The sequence below is a fragment of the Magnolia sinica genome, chromosome 6, assembly GCF_029962835.1.
Source record: "Magnolia sinica isolate HGM2019 chromosome 6, MsV1, whole genome shotgun sequence".
Classification (NCBI taxonomy): domain Eukaryota; kingdom Viridiplantae; phylum Streptophyta; class Magnoliopsida; order Magnoliales; family Magnoliaceae; genus Magnolia; species Magnolia sinica.
Window position 1 is genome coordinate 102719649 of NC_080578.1, and position 18421 is coordinate 102738069.

Sequence of the window (18421 nt, forward strand, 5' to 3'; positions counted from 1 at the left end):
ATTATAGATTTTTTTGAATCAAAGCTCTGTGGGCCATTTTTCATAAATTCGTCAAAAATAGGTATTTATACTTTTTTTAATATATTTTGCTGTTTTAATCATGTCATATGATGTGTTAATCATAGTAGAACATGTTAATGTGCATTTTATCAGATTTATCCAAAACTTGTGGACCCCAAGAAAAGTTTCAACGGTTGACATTGAATTCACACTGTTTCCTGTGGGGTGGCCCACTTGAGCTTTGGATATATTTCATTTGAGCTTAAGCCATAAAATTATCTGTTAAAATGGATGTAAGGAGTTGATGGAATATATAAATCACGGCGGGCCTACTCTATACGCAATTCCTTCCCCGCAGGAGACCTGGGCGCGGATTGGCTATTGAGAGGCTGAGAAGTGACGTCACCAAATTTTGTGGCCCCACCATGATATATGTTTTGTATCCACGCTGTCTATCCATCTAGAGAGATCATTTTAGGATAATATCCAAAGAATGAGTCACATCCAAAGCTCCAGTGGACCCCACCACAAAAAACGGTGGGGAGAGTGATGCCACTATTAAAAACTTCTAAAGGCCACAAAAGTTTTCGATCAAGCTTAGATTGGTAATTTCCCTTCTCTTTAATGTCTTTGTTAGCTTTTGAACAGGTTAGATTTTGGAAAAAACATCATGGTGGGCCTTTTCTATGGTGGGGCCCACTAAAGCTTTGGATCTACCTCATTCTCTGCCTCATGGCTTAAAATAATATCTCCAAATGGATGGACATTGTAGATACAACACATACATCATAGTGGGGTCCACATAACTTGGTGATGTTACTGTAGTAGCCAGTCTCCCTACTCAACCTGTTAGTATCTAATTCGTGTACCCTTTGTCAGTATCTAATCCCAACTTAACGGTTGCGTCACTCTCCCCACTATTTTCTGCGGTGGGGTCCACTGGAGCTTTGGATGTGACTCATTCTTTGGATATTACCCTAAAATGATCTCTCCAGATGGATGGACGGCGTGGATACAAACCATATATCATGGTGGGGCCACAATATTTGGTGACATCGCTTCTCAACCTGTCAATAGCCAATCCGCGCCCAGGTCTCTTGCGAGGAAGTGGATTACGTACTAAGTAAACTTTGTGGGGCCCACTGTGATTTATATTTTCCATCCACTCCTTACATCCATTTTAACAGATAATTTTAAGGCTTAAGCCCAAATATGAAGTATATCCAAAGCTCAAGTGAACCACACCACAGGAAACAGTGTGAATTGAATGTCCACCGTTGAAAATTTTCTTGAGGCCACAAGTTTTGGATCAATCTGATATTTGTGTTTTCCATTCATCCATATCTGTGTGATTTATGAATAGGCCGGATGACAAATAAACATCACTATAGACCCTAGAAAGGTTTCAACGGTGGAAATTATTTTTCCCAATGTTTCCTGTTCTATGGTCCACTTGAGCATTGGAAATGATTCCATTTTGGTCTTAACCATTAAAATGCGCTTGAAAAATGGATGGACGGCGTGGATAGACCAAATCCATTTACAGTGGGCCCAACTGAGTTTACTCAGTACCCAATCCGATTTACTCATTGCGGTGGGAATTGGACCGCACCAAGTTAGCGTGCGGGATGGTTCGCAGGAGACCATTACTCTATATATATATATATATATATATATATATATATATATATATATATATATAGAGAGAGAGAGAGAGAGAGAGAGAGAGAGGAATGCTCACCTACGCACCTTCTTATGTAAGCACCCATGTGCACCTTTGCATACGTGTTATGGGCACAGAATCTGAACGGTCCACGTGATGCGGCACCCCTTGAAACCTTACGGGCCCAACTTTCAGCCCGAAACAAAACTCCAGTGGGCCATAGCAAAGGAAGGAAACTGTTTCTCTTTGCAATGGCCCACTAGAGTTTTGAATCAAGCTAAAAGTTGGGCCCATAAGGTTTCAAGGGGTGCCGCGTCACGTGGACCGTTCAGATTTTGTGCCCATGACACGTGTGCAAAGGTGTGCACGGGTGCTCACGTAAGAAGGTGCCCAAGTGAGCATTCCTCTCTCTCTCTCTCTCTACACACACACACACACACACACACACACACACACACACACACATATAATAGAGAGAGAGAGAGAGAAATGCTCAGCTAGGCACCAATTCTCACAAGTTTTCGTGAGAACTCGTTTACGGTGATATGAGCCCAAAATATGAACCGTCCACCTGATGTAGCAGCCCATAAAACCCTAAGGGCCCAACCTTTACCCTGATCCAAAACTCTAGTGGGCCATGGCAAAAGGAAATAGTTTCCTCCCTCTTTCATCATGGCCCACCACAGTTTTGGATCAAGGTAAAAGTTGGGCCCCAGGAATTTCATGGGGTGTTGCATTAGGTGGATGGTTCAGATTTTGGGCTCATATCACCGAAAATGAGTTCTCAAAAATTCTCACAAGAACTCATGAGAACTAGTGCGCAGCTAAGCATTCCTATATATATATATATATATATATATATATATATATATATATATATATATATATAAACCTTATAGTTTGGCAGTATTTGCATACTATTTATATAGCTCAAATGTCTTTCTTGTTATATTGACAATATCTATATATATATATATATATATATATTGTCAATATAACAAGAAAGACATTTGAGCTATATAAATAGTATGCAAATACTGCCAAACTATAAGGTTTTTCCAAACAGCTTGTTGATGTAGCGGATATGGGTGCCAAACATGGCTTCTCATACCTACTCTCATTGCAATAGCACTAACCATACAATTGATAGATGTAGGGATATTGTTGGTTGTCCTTCGTGGGCAGGCACTTATAGTCATATGGCGGGTGTTATATCTAGTTCTGAGAAATGTCGTCAACTACCTTCAGCATTGCCCCGCGGTATGCCGCCCTCAAGTAATTCAGTTATCATCTCTCGAGGAGTATATGATGCCATGCAATTACTTCTTCAAGTGCTTGCTTATCCCGGTCAGGTACTGCACTCCATGTGTGCTCATCTCCCTCCTGGGCAATCAACTCTGGAGCCACATCACACATGACTGGTAGGCTTCATCTTTTCCAATCTTATGAACCTACTAGTCAACCTAGTTTTCTTACCATTGTGAATGGTAATCACTCCCTCATCTCTGGGACTGGATCCATTACCCTTTCTCCTACTATGCAGCTATCTTTTGTTCTTCATGTCCCTCCCATTCCATTGAATTTGTTGTCTGTTAGTTTTGTTACTAAATCATTGCACTGTTCTATAACATTCTTTCCTTCTCATTGTGCATTTCAGGATCTCCAGACGAAGTGGACAATTGGTGGGGGCAGTGAACATAACGGGATTTACTTTGTCAATGATACCCCTACTAGTCTTATGGGTACTTTGTCGTTAGATAGGGAATCCGTGTCAAGATGGCATTGCCATTTAGGGCATCCATCTTTATCAAAATTGAAACTTATTTTTCCTTGTATTTCTACTGTTAAACCCATTATGTTGTGATACCTGTGAATTCTCTAAGCATCATAGGATTGTGTTTCCTCCCAACTCAACTGCGAGGAAGTCTAGACCTTTTGAATTGATTCACTCTGATGTTTGGGGCCCTGGGCCTATTGACTCTACTCTAGGTTACAAATACTTCATGACTTTCGTTGATGATCATTCTCGCAGGACACGGATTTAGAATATGAAATTTAAACATGAAGTTTTTAATATGTTCAAGGCCTTTTACAATGAAGTTGCTAATCAATTCCAATGCCCCATTAAAGTTCTTCATTCTAACAATGGGAGTGAATATATGTCGAAAGCCTTCTTGAGATGTTTTGCAAAATCATGGTATTTTATCTCAGACTTCTTGTCCAAGGACTCAACAAAATGGAGGTGTCGAAAGGACCTGAGAACCATATACAGCAGAAAATGACAAAAGAAATCCAGCATCTAGAAATCCTAAATTTTGATACTAACTTCTCAAGAGAATGTAATTACCCAGTACCGGTGTCTTCGTCCACAAAGCAGATCATACACAGCACCAACATATGGGAATTTAAAGCATATGCATATATTGCTAGATATGCTGATCCGATATAAAAATCTCTCCCAGCTTGTTAGCATTAGTAACTGTTCTGCATGACTAAACATTTCTGAGTGCACATGAGAAGCAAGAATATAGGATTCAATCCGTAAGGCAACCTTCGCCAACACTGATGGAAATAATTGCATTTTCACAACTTCGCCTCTTTGGAGAAGTCCCCAGGTTAGCCGATAGATGTTTCGACAGGCGTTGAAGTTTCCAGAGAGCTGCAATTTAATCAAGATCTCAAGCTTCCAAAAGTAGATCAACTTCACACTCTCCACGATGCAGATGTTGCAAATTGATGACCAACAGCTTGGGAACAAGGATTTCAGACTCAGGTCCAGTTAGTGAGAAGGTCATCAATCTAACCCATCAATGAAATTGAGCAAGTGAAACTATTCATCCCTTGCAAAGTGAGAAGTTATCTCATTATGTCCATACTAATTGGAATCAAGCTAATGTTTGCAGTATTTTGAAACTCTGTAAGTCACAGAACATAAAGAGTCACAATAGTGCATAGAGCTAAAAAAAAATCCCTCCGTATGTATTAGAAATGTTTCAGCTTTCAGTCAGGCCTGAGCACTGAAATTATAAACAATTTCGCACCCGAGTAAGAGATGAGCAAGTGTGCCTTTTGCAGATCATAAACTGTAGCGATTTTTAGAGAGACAGACTGTGAATGTGATTGGGACAATAACAGTTTCAGACCATTATCACCCTATTCTCATTTTTGTGGCACATTTTGCAGACAAGAGCAGTAGCACATCCAGCTATTAATATTTTTCCAGATGCACCAAACAGCTCCAATCGAGTGAATGTGCACCAGCTGATGCACACTCGATTTCATTCTCATTCTGGGATACATCTAAGCATGCCTTAAAATACAATACATAAATGCAGGAGAGAGTAATGGTATATTAACATACAGTACACAAATGCAAGTGAGTAATGGTGCATTTTACTACATTACAAGCACAGAGAAAAACATGTAACACTCAAACAAGTCATAGTGTTTGTGCTAGAGTTAGTACTAGGCATCATACAGTTGAGTATTGTCAGTATTGCACTGGTAAACTAAAATACAAGCATGATGGATGTATATAACAGGTTTTCCATGTTTACACATGTTAGATATGCTCTCACATGCATCAAATTGATGCATGAATTGATGCAGCTTTGGTTTCACGGAGCTATAGACAACAGTAAGAAAAATGCAATGAATTTTTCGAGTATGATATTCAATACACACTGAAACAAAGATCCTGTTCATTTCTCTCTGACCTATGACAAATAATGAGCTCAAGTTCTAACATATCTTTACTAAAAATTCCACCAAAAAACAGGACATATTTCCATCACATCTATCATGCATTCAAGCTTGTTTTCTTTTCTTTTCTTTTCTTTTTTTCTTGAAGCAGGAAGCAGATTGGTAGTGTTCTAAAACCCAGACCAGACCAGAAGTTAGCTAAACCCATCTGGACTGGAGCCAGACACAGAAACAGGAAAGATCACCAGAAACCCGACTCAACCAAGTTGGTCAATGAATTTTCTTTAAAATAAAAAAGTCACAGGTAAAGTTCAGACAACTTGGAGAACAAACATTGCAACAGCTATGCCAGACCCATATCTTTTGCTAATTCTTTTATTTCCATTAATTTAAATTTCCTGGCAATTGCACCGAACAGCAAAGTCTGGGTTTTAAAATATTGCTCTAGACAATGGTCATCAATATAATAGGTCTCTTCAAAGTGAAAAGAGATACTGAGCCCTCTTTTTTTAATTTCTGAACGGTAAAATTGAAACCCTCGTTCTCCCCAAAAGAAATTAAAATTTGGAGTAGTCATAGATTGAAGAATGCAGAAAGTACATTGTACCTTACCTTTTTTTTCAAACGATCCTTAATAGTTGCTTGTCGTTTGTATTTCTCTTTATGATAGTCCATTATCTTACAAACAGGTGGCTTTGCATCTCGTCCAACCTGTGCAACATTAAGTTGGAGAGATTATTGAGCACACAAGTCAAAATAATAATGGATGACAAGAGTAATAGAATGAAGAAAGAATGGTACTTTGGAAAGCAAATTGACTGAAATCAAAATCATGTAATGCTACATTGGCATATAAAATCCCTAGATCAGAGGCTGACATGATATCTTTTTAGCAATCAAAAATTTAGTTGCAGCCTTGCAGGATCCTTCTAACTAGGTGCCTCTCCGCTTCGAATCGCAGTTCAGACCCTCACTCCCACTCCTGCTTCCTACCTATTTATACTTGTTTACATTTTGAAACAAGCGCTTCCGCGCTCCCGCACCCAAATTTCTTGCCGCTTCACTTCGCACTTCAAGCAAATATAATCAAAACGAAGGTTTTATTAACAAAAAGGTAGAATATGAGGGTGTATATCCATGTAATTCTAGTTCTTTTATACTCTCATATATGGACTTCCCACCAGCACTTTTAAAAGGTACCCAGGGTAGATAATGCTAATTATTGAGGGTTCAAAGGGGGGAACCTGGCAGTTTTCCATTTCTCATCCCCAGTTCACAGATGACATGTTGGTGCTGTGTGATGCAATGAAAACCCAAATCTCATAAATCACCTATAGTTTGGAGTTAAGTTTTAGGTGTTCACGGTGCTATCCTAGCTCAATTACTACCATCCTCGGATATTTTATACCCATTAGTTTCCTCAAAGAGCTGTTTCATCAATAATCGAAGAAAAGATTGAAGAGCTCACTGAAGAAATTCCTAGGTCTCAACAATTGGTTTTTAGATATTGTTCTTCCAAGAATTTTGGGAAGACATGAAAGGGGACCTGATCGAGTTTATTTCCGAGTTCTACGCCAAAGGGAGACTCTCTAAGAAGTTGAGAGCGTCATTTAACACATTGATGGCCAAGAAAGATGGGGCAGAGTACTTGAAACACTTTAGACCTATAAAGCCTAATTGTGGATGCCTATAACATTCTAGCGAAGGTGTTGTCTTCGAGACTCAGGAAAGTACTGGGTAGAATGATAATGATGTCCTAGGGGTTATTGTCTACGGCACACATTCTAGATGGGTGTTGGTCACTCCTAAATGTGTTGGTTCCAGGCACATAGAAAGTAGACTGGGGGTGACCTCTAAACTCAACATGGACAGAGCATATGGCCACAGGAATTGAAAGTTCGTAGAATACATGCTGCATAGAATGGGCTTTTAGGTTTGGCAGAGAGGTTGGATGGCTAAATGTGTAGTGTCCACTCATTTCTCAATTTTGATCAATGGTACACAGAGGAATGTTCAAAGGCTTAAGAGGCTTAATGTAGGGGGATCCTCTATCCCCTTTATTGTGTGTAGTGGTGAAAGAGGCATCGAGTAAAATGCTTGACAAGGTAGTGGTGAAGAGCCTCCTTAGCAGGTTCTGTGTGTGTGTGTGTGGGTGGGTGGGTGTGGGGGGGCAAGTCTTATAGTCTCTCATGTATAGTGTGCAGATGATATTATTTCTTTTTGCGACACTGGCATGAGGGAAGTATCGAATCTGAGAAACATAATTTGGTGCTCCAAGGCAGTGTTGGGTCATAACTGATGGTTAGGAGAGTGGAATCCTAGGGCTGCAAATGTGTGTAGTTGACTACCAAAATCTGGCAGCAGCATTTGGGTGCAAAGCTAGGAGTTTGCCTTCAACTTATCCCAAGTTGCCATCCAAATCATAGAGTTCATCGTGGATGACACATTTCAATAGTAAAATTAATTGAACGATTCTAACATCTAGTTGGAGGTTATCAATTGAACAGTTAACAAACAACGGTCAAGGGTCAATAAAACAAGTCACCTTTATTAAAGTGGAGACTGATACAAACTTGTTTCCAAATTTACCAATGGTTGGTTATCTGGTTGCACTATACCCATTCAGCTAATGCTGAAATCGGAAGTTTCACCACAAAAGAACGCAGACCTTATTTTAAGACTAAATTGAAAATAAAAGGCAGCATTAGAATGCAACAAAAAGAAAAAAGAAAAATATTTAGAAATAAGAGGATAGACGTTTCTTTTATTTTCTTTTTTATTTTCTTTTTTTAGAGGGGTAGATGTATTCATATGGTCTACTCTCTACGTGAAAAGGAATAAAATGCCCAAGGAGAGATTGAAGTGGTGGCTGGGGTATTCTTGAGGGTTCTCCAATTTATGCAGGATTGGGCTCTGTAATGTCTTTTGAGGGATGTCCCAGCTGTGGCGCTGGCTGTTGTTGTAATTTTAGATCCTTAGGTTTCTCTAGCTTCTCCTAGTTTTTTTTTTTTTTTTTTTTCAGTTTCTTGTGGCTGCTGGCATGTTTTTCTTTGTTCTCTTTTTGCTTTTTGCTTGATAAAATTTCACATTTCAAAAAAAAAAAAAAAAAAAGTGGTGATTATCTAAACACGTGCTAGCATAGCAATAAAAGGACCCGTGCAACTAATCCAATAAGGTCCAACATGAGCATGCCTAGTCCGATGAATCAAGCTGCTCCACTCACTGGGCGGCCCACATAAGTATATTGACGATAGAATGTTGGTAATATTTATCATAACCATCTTCCTCAAACAAGTGTGGCCCACTTAATGAACAAATTCCCCTAATTTTCTGGCTGGAGTATGTCAAGGGGGTTCTCCATCTAATGAAGGGCTCAAATTTCACAAACATATACAACATTGACATGTGTGTCACAAATTGCATCACCATTCTCTCCATATACCAATCACCTTAGAACACCTCTTTACTTGAATCCTCGCCCTGTCAAGTAGTAAGGTAAAAGAGTAATAGAGTTCTGCACTCTGCTAGCCTGCAGTGCAAGAAGCTAGTGCAAGTAATGGCACAAGAAGTGCATGATTTCAAGGGGTTGCTGGTAGTGATTAGGTGGGAATTGATTTAATCCAAGTACTGCTTTTTGATATCCAATGAGTCCTTCCCTTCATCTGAATTATGTTTTGTGCATTTGTTCAGGACAACTCTGACAGCAATGTTGGCATGCATATGCAGCATAGAACTAATTCTCTAAGATTTGGACTTGATTTTGAAATCAGTCTCTCCATTTTTAAGCTCTACCTGTACGTGTTGATGAAAGGCTTGCTAAAACTTTTCTGGATTTTTTAAAATTAACAAATGGCTGTGTTTGTCCTTTTCTTTTGTTTAAGAACTGGGATGGTTTAGGAAACTTTGGCATTTCCATTCAAAATTATTTAGGACTAGGTTTTAGAAAGGATATTAGAGTTTTTGAGCTAAGAAAGCAACTTAATTTTAGAAAGTCCAAATAAAAAGAGATTTTGAGTTAGATGTATTTGGGATAGATCATAGGTTTCCCAGAAATCTGTTGGTTTCTGTACTGAAGCAGGTTTCCTATAAGTCTGTTGTTCTCTGTACAGGTTTCCTAAAAATTTGGAGCAGATTTTCCTAAAAACTAATTTAATTGATTTTGATACCCTAAAACTAATTTTTCTGTCAGCCATTGGTCAAATTTTTACTTGCCTTGCCCTTGGTCTAGCTCCAAAGAGTTGTAACTTAAAGAAGGCAACACAATACTAGCTTCTTTCACAACATCATGGGCTGATGCTATTAAGAAAATTAGGTTTGGGATGCCTTGTCTCTTTTAGCCCACAATGCAATTAGGCAGAAGATTGACTCATTAATTGTAATCAACCTATGTAATAACTATTAGATACTGCTTGATTGTAATCAACCTATGTAATAACTATTAGATAGTGCTTGATTGTAAATTTGTAATCAACCTATGTAATAGTCTATTACAGTGTGGGGGTTTTCTGCTCTCATTGCCAATCCCCAGCATAGATAGAGGAGGGTTGCGTCAAGCTGGCAGCCAGCATCAATCTCATGCCATAACTTGCAGCATTAATCCAAACAATATAACATTCCAAATTCATGCTAGGGCATTCCCTGTACATGACGCTCCGCATTGAAACCTAGGTTCAATGAGAAATGGGCAAAGGTTGGCTAGGGCATCCCCCAAAAGCGACATGCCACAACAACACCCAGTTGTTGACTTGTGAGAAGTAGGAAAGGGTTCCCAGGTCATTCCAAACGTGCACGGTTAAAGAAGCTAGTCCAAGAGAATAGGATTCATCTTACACATGGAATATAAAAACATTGGCAGGTAAGAGTGTGGAGTTAGTGGATACGATGAAAAGAACAAGAGTTAACATGGCTTGCATTCAAGTGACCAAGAGGAACGGGGCTAAACTAAAGAAATTGATGGATATGCACTTTGGTTATAGGAAAGGACAATAATAGAAATGAGGTAGGGATAGTGGTAGATAAAAATTTAAAGGATAAAGTTGTAGATGTTAGGAGAGTAAGTGATATTATTTCATTAAATAAAGCTTGTGTTAAAAAAGGAGATAATCGATGTTATTCGTGCATCTGCGCCATAGGTAGCATTAGAGGATAGGATCAATTCTGGGAGGAAGTGAATAACTAATGCAAAGATTTCCGATCGGAGAGAATATTTTTGTAGAAGGGGACTTAAAATAGTCATGTAAGAAAAGGAAGTAGAGGACATGGAAGCATATATGGAGGATATAGTTTTGGAAGAAGAAATGAGATAGATGATGATGTCCTTGATTTCACTATAGCATGCAATATTGCTCTAGCAAACACATACTCTAAAAAGAGATATAAACATTTAAATAACTTTTGAAAGTGGATCATATACAAGCCAAATAGATTTCTTTCTACCTAGAAAAACAGAATGATCAATATGTAAATATTTCAGGGTCATACCATGAGAGAGTCTGACTGCACAACATAGTTTAATGGTTATACATGTTTACATTCAAAGATACAAGAAAGTGAGTGAAATTAATAGGTGTTCAAAAGACTACATGGTGGAATTTAAGAAGAAAGAAAACAATGTTATTGAGAATTAAATTGATGGAAGAAGTAGAATGCAGAGAAATAATGTTTTGTAGAATGAGGTAGCTGAATGCATAAGTGGCAAAAGATGTTTTAAGAGTATCAAGAGGGAAAAACCAATTATATAAGGAAACTTATTGATGGAATGACAATGTCAAAAATCTATTTACGAGAAATGTTCATGTTTCAAAGCTTGGCAAGGGACTAGAAATGATGAAAATTTTGAACAATATAGAAATGACAAAAAAGATTGCTAAGAAAGTAGTAAGGTTAAACCGTAAGACTTATGATGATCTTTACAATATATTGAGGATGAAAAGGTGAAAAAAGATCTCTTCAAACTCGCAAAAATGGGTGAAAGAAAGAGGGGAAAGGTAAGGGACTCAGATCATGCTAGATGCATTAAGTGTAATAACCAGAGGGTACTAGTAAAAGACAATGAGATCAATACAACATGGGGAAGAAATTTTCAGAACTTGGCAAATGACAATCACTCTAAGAGCATAGGGATAAAAGGAACCGTAAACTCAAATGACATCAAAGACTGTACAATACTTTCGTAGGATTAAGATATTTGAAATGAAAGAAGCTTTGAAAATATGAAAACGGAAGAGGCACTCGGACCAGATGCTATACCAATAGAGGTTTGGAAGTGTGTGGAAGATATTGTGTTATTTTGGTTCACAAAGTTGTTCAACAAGATTGTAAGAACAAAGAAAATGACAAACAAATGGAAGAGAAGTATTGTGGCACCTATTTATAAGAATAAATGAGACATAAAAAAGCCGGACTAACTATCGTGGGATTAAACTTATGAGCCTTGAGACATACATAGCTACTTTTCCCCCTCTGGCGGCACATGGTATGTGCCCCTCCTTTTAGAGTAAACATGGTTGATGAGGAGGCAGACGAGTTTACACAAGCTCTGGAGTGCATTCATGGCTTTGCACCCTCCTCGGGGAGTAGCGACTTGGTTTGGCAACCAAAGAAATCTGACCGCTTTACAATTCATTCCTTCTACAATTTACTAGGTTACTCTTAGGAGAGAGTTAGCATGACACTCTTCCCTTTCGTATGGTCCTACGGGGCTCCCCCAAAGGTTGCGGCATTTGCTTGGCTAGTTGGGAGGAATCGAGTGCTAATGATTGACAACCTATAGAAAATATGAATGGTGTTGCCCAATTGTTGCATAATGTGTGCGGGATGTGGAGATAGTTGACCACTTATTCATTCAGTGCTCCTTCTCTCAGATGGTGTGGAATAGAGTCTTGGTGCCTCTTAGAACATTGTAGGTCACATTGGAAATCATTCCAAGCTTTTTCTATGCATGGCACGAGAGAAGGAACGAGAAGGATGAAGTGGTATGGAGAGTAGCTCTTTTGGCGGTTCTTTGGGTCATATGGGGAGAACGGAATGATCAAAGCTTCAACAACAAAAGTGGGTCAGTTGAGGATGTATATAAACGAGCTAGGCTCAATGTAATTAGTTGGGCTTCCTGTAACAAGGATTTCGGCCAAGAGGATTGGCCTTTGTTTTTTAGTTTTTAGTTGTATTCATTCTTTGAGCTTTTTCTCCTGTTCAATAAAAATATGACCTTTCAAAAAAAATTTAAAAGCCATACTATGAAACTTTGGGGGAGAGTGATTGAGCAAAGAGTTAGGCATGAGACAAATACATAAGAAAATCAATTTGGTTCCATGCCCGAGAGGTCTACCACTGCAGTTATTTTCCTACTTGGACAGTTGATGAAGAAATATAAGGAAAGTAAGGATCTCCATATGGCCTTTATTGACTTAGAGAAAGCATACAATAGGGTCCTAAAGAGTTAATCTAGTGGGTGTTGGGAAAGTAAGGAGTTTCAAGAAGATGTATTGACAAGACTAAGGACATGTATGAGGGAGCAATAACAAATGTGAGGACTACCAGTGGAGAGAAGTGAGTTTCCAATTACTGTAGGCTTGAACTAGGGGTCAGCATTGAGCCTGTTTCTTTTCGCGTTGGTCATGGACAAGTTAACAAGGCATTTACAAGAAGAGATCCCATGGTGTATGTTGTTTGCGGATGACATAGTTTTGCTTGACAAGATGAGGGAGAGCGTAAACACAAAGGTAGATTTATGGAGGGATGTTTTAGAATCTAAAGAATTTAAAATTAGTTTGACTAAAACAAAGTATAAGGAGTGTAATTTTAGACACAATCATTGATTGCAAGATAGATAATATCAGCTGATATTATCTATATCGCAGGTCAGCGATACGAAACCCTGCTTGAGTATCTATAATCCTTGATATCGCACTATATATCGCAATGTATCGTTGGATAACACAAAATATCGCCGATATCATGATATATCACTCGATATTCTCACTATTCACTTTTGTATTTTTTTCTTATGTATGGATGATACCTTTTGATATCGATATGTATCGACCATACCTGTTGATATCTACATATATTGTCAATACCATCAGGGAAACGTGGGTTGTCTTCACAAAAAGCGCAAAATACTCTATTTTTGCTTCATTCTTCCCTCTTTTAAATGCCTCTAGGGTGGATTAGAGTCCATCATTTTGAATCTTTTGGGAGAAAAATAAGGATTAGTTTTCAAGCCAGAATCAGATCGAAGCAGATTTGGGGCTGGTTTTGATTCGGTGAGTATTTTGCATCTTGATCCTTTTTTAAATCATACCAAATCAATGCCAAAATGTTATAAATGCTTAATTCTTCATGTTTTGCATGGAAAATAAAGGATTTGAACCTTAGATTTCAAGTTTTAAAGGTAAGTGGTCTGATTTGGGGGAAATTGGGAAAAAAATCCGTAATTTCTCCCAAATTGGTTGCAATTTTTTAGTCCAAACACGAAATCAAACATGTATGAGGCTTGATCTATTGATTCATGTAGTTTTGGAGAATTTTTAGAAAAAAAAAAAAACAAATTAACTAAAAATAGTTTAAATTTATTTTTTTTTCAAAATTTCACTTCTTTCAACAGTCAATCGAACCCAATTTCAGAATATGTAGGAGTGCTCAATAAAATCACCAGCACATACACTCTAATTTTGGGATTTAGAAGTAGGTGGTCCGATTTGGGGGAAATTGGGGAAATTTCAAAATTCCCGCAATTTCTCCCAAATTGGTTACAATCTTTCTGTCCAAACACGAAATCAAACATGTATGAGGCTTGATCTACTGATTCATGTAATTTTAGAGATTTTTCGAGAAAAAAATAATAATTTTATAAAAATAATAATAATTTGTTAAAAATCATTTTTTTTCCGAAATTTCTTTTCTATTAGCAATCAATTGACTGCATTTCTATAGCATTTAAGTGTGGTTGATGATTTTTTTTAATAGAATTAATAATTTAATTTAAAAATAATTAATAAATGTTAAAAATTTATGGATGTACTATGTTGCATTTGCTAACGTTATGTTCTTTTGTAAGTAAAACATGTCGAGAGGAAAAGGGAGACAGCCTGACATTGGTTATGTTTCCATAAATGTCTTCTTACATTTATAAATTTTATGAATTCACTTTGAATAGAGTTGCATCAGTTCAGTCAGACAACGCATAACTTAGGACCCTATACAAAGGAAACCTATTATGCACACTTGTTTTTTTTTTTTGTGATATTATGATTTAAAAACATGCATTAATGTCTTTTTAAATAATCTTGAAGTTTGTTGAAAAATTCGACCAATTTCCCAATGTTTTCCCATGTTTCCCAAAAAGTGGGATAAATTACCCAATACAAACGATATATCCCATATAATAATTGATACATATCCATATCCCAAGGGTGTGATACGTAACGCGATATCAATACGGTAAACACTAGTAACAATATAAGTGAAAAGGGAAAATAATTTAAGATTGTTGACCAAGAAATTTCTTTAAATGGCCACTTTCAATACCTTCAGTAAATAATTCACGAGAGTGTAGAGATTGAGAAGGATATTGCCCATAGAATTTAAGTTGGGTGGAAGAAATAAAGACGTGTGATGCAGGACAATTAACCACTTACTCTAAAAGATCGAACTAATAGAGTATGGTGAATCAATTCCTTTATCTCATAGCCCAAGCCCCACATCCCATAGGTTAGGACCTCCGTCGAACGCCCCTCGTGGGCCCCACTTCACATGGGTTCCACTTCACACGAGCCACCTGCCTCACACTGGTGGGGCCCACCTCACACGAGTCACCCGCTTCTCACGGGCCGCTCACCCCGAGCATGCCCCTGTATCCCACAGGCCACCCTACTCGAGCCCAGTGTGAAAATGCCCCTGCATTAACGTGCCTCTGGAGTTTTATGTAATCATCGTGTACCACTCGAGCCAAAAGGGAAATTTTATAAGATAGCTATAAGACCAAACCATGCTTTATGGGACAAAACGTTGGACTATGAAGGAACAACATGTGCATAGGATGTGTAGCTGAAATGAGGATGTTAAGATAAATAAGTGACAAGACAAGGAAGGATAGAATTAGAAATGAATGCATTAGAAGGAACTTAGGGTAGCGCCAATAAATAATAAGATGACAGAAAGTAGACTTGGATGGTTTGGTCGTGTGCAAGGAAGACCAAGAACCGTGCCAATTTGGAGTGAATTGGTATAAGTTGAGGGCTCTATAAGGGTAAGGGGACAGCCCAAAAGGACATAGATGGAGGTAGTAAGAAAAGACTTGATGACCTGAAGGTCCGGCCCTTGATAAATTGGAATGGAAGAACGAGATTCGATTATGGAGTTAAGGGAACACCTAGGCACTTGTTTTAAACACATCTTCCATTTAAATTTTAAGATGTGTTGGAAAACAGAGCTCGATATTGTATTAAAAGAAGACCATAAGAATGCATTGGATTAGAATTAAGTGAGATATTCAACTTCCAAAAAGGGTATGCAAATTCTCTAAGTTGGAACACTGAGTCCTCGTGGAAATTTCATGAACTTTTACCAACCAATAAACTTGATTTTCATCTGTCCAACCAATAAAAGATTGTTTCTCATGATTTTCAATTAATTATATCTGGTTAACTTATGTATCAATGGGTTGTATGGAAATTGTACATTAATGATGCAACATGCAAGTAGACTAATATAAAGTTATGGGGAAACAACTTACCTCAACCAAATCAAGTTTGAGCTTCATTGCACGATCCAGTGCCTCACGTCGTGACACGATGCTATGCCCTGCAAACATACTAGAAATAAGAACACATTGCTTTGACTAAACTAACAAAACCACAATATGCCAAAAGTCGCCCATAAAAGGAAGTATAAAACCCTATAATTCCTTCATAAAATCTGAATGGGAAATATGATAATTAGAAGTGATGTAACATCTTGAAATATAGAGGGCAATGACACCTCACAAATATTTCATTCACTTGCACTGACAGAAGTTTCCTAAGAAGTGTTCGAAGTATTAGTATCGGCGGTGTTCTAAGTATCCTTATCATTACAAGTTTTGCTGGCTGGACGTAAAGAAACAATATCGTTATCGTCAATAATATATTACTATCAGAGATTACCGGAAATGTGGGGAAACACTAGGGAAACGTGGGGAAAACAATGGATTTTTTCAATGAAACTTTAGGAGATGCTAAAATACACATATTTACACATTTAAGAATTTTTTATTTTTTATTTTTTAAAAATGCAAAAAGAATGCATACATAATAAGTTTTCATTTAATAGGGCCTAAAAGTATTTGTTGTCGTAAAGTCAATCCAATAGTACTAAAACAATCACTTAAATCTCATTAAACTAATTTCAGGCAAACGAACATGCATAATGCATTCATACATTATACATTCATGCATAAATAAGCATAAAAACACAATACACATGCATGATTATCTAACCATCCAACCATTAATCCATCCTATCGATCCAACCATCTAATCATCCCATCCCTCCATCCATCTAACTATACATCCATCGAGCCATCCAACTATCCCATCCCTCCATCCATCCAACCATCCATCCATTACATCTAATCATCCGAATGTACATCCATCCATCCCATCTATCCCTTTGAACATCCATTCAACTCATCCATCCAAATAATTTTTGAAAATATTTAATAGATTTTTATTTGGTTTTAATTTGTGTCCACAAATCAGTGGTGTGGATTGTTCAAACAATCTGATTTTGGGACTATGACTCAGTGATAGTAGGTCCCACAACTTAATTGGAGTATTATGAGTTAATATGCACACCACATGTACAATTTCTTAGTGCCAGTGTACCACACATCATACACTGTTTGAGTATCATATAATTCATTTGTACCCAGCAGCATTTTTCAGGGTCAGCCTTGAAAATGAAAGAGAGAGAGCCTTGAAAATGACAAAGAAATTATTTATGTCAAAGAGAGAGAGAGCCATTGCAAGGAAGAGAAGAAAATAAGAAGATTTTTCTGCCCAGCCTCCAAATCAATGACAACCAAACCAAATATGAAGGAATTTCAACAAATCCTCTTGATTTCCTTTATTTTTTTCGATTTCCTGGCATTTACGCACAAAGAAACTGACAGTGGAAGTCGAATACTGCTGGTGCGATATTTTCGCGATGTTTAAAGATAATATCATGAAAGTGTTAAGTGACAATGGTGCCATAATTGTTAAGTGGTAATAGTGCCCGATAATATCGAAAATATCACCATTTTGTCATTTTGGCGATAAAATCTTCGAAAACTTGATGACTCGTCAATAACGATATTATCGTGATATTTTTGATATTTTCACCGATAATATAAACATTGAGTATCTAATGCAGGGGTATTTTCACACCGGGCTCGAGTAGGGTGGCCTGTGTGAAGCGGGGGCACACTCGGGGTGGGCGGCTCGTGTGAGGCGAGACCCATGTGAAGTGGGGTCCAGCCTATGAGATAAAGGGATTAATTTGCCATGCTTTATCAGTTCGAGCTTTTAGAGCAAGTGGTTAGTTGTCCTACTTCAAAAGTGAAATCAAAGCGAGAGGTCTCGTGTTTGAGACTCCTCACCGAAGTTGATTAATGCGGCGGTATTTTCACACCAGGCTCAAGTGGGGTGGCCTATGGGAAGCTTTTAGAGCAAGTGGTTAGTTGTCCTGTATCGAAAGGAGATCAAAAGTAGTTAGTTGATACCACCTTGATGCGGGATGAAAGCTTTCTAAGCTAGTGTGATAAGTGAGATCAACTTCCAGATTAATACAATTAAATCAAGCATTAAAAAAAATAAAAATAAATAAATAAAAATAAATAAATAAAAAAAAATAAAAAAAAAACATGTATTCTACCACGAGTTGGGAAAATCAGATTTAACTAGCTAGATTCCAACCAAAGTTATCAACCCACAGGCCACAATGCATAATCAACATAAAACTACGAAAGAATTGTCCCTTCAAGTTGTGGAAATCCCGTTCTAACACTCAAATAGATTTATGATTTCAAGTTTTGGA

General features: G+C 37.7%; 1 protein-coding gene across 2 annotated transcripts in view; it reads right to left on the reverse strand.

Moving 5' to 3' along the window:
* LOC131249343 (translation initiation factor IF3-1, mitochondrial) overlaps positions 1–18421 on the reverse strand; it is a 37637-nt gene that overhangs the window by 16628 nt on the left and 2588 nt on the right. For both annotated transcript variants that reach the window (XM_058250030.1, XM_058250029.1), the window contains exons 3-4: positions 16101–16168; positions 5978–6076 (exon numbers count right to left, since the gene is read on the reverse strand). In XM_058250030.1, the coding sequence (XP_058106013.1) occupies positions 5978–6076; positions 16101–16168 (167 nt within the window). The remainder of the gene's footprint in view (positions 1–5977; positions 6077–16100; positions 16169–18421) is intronic.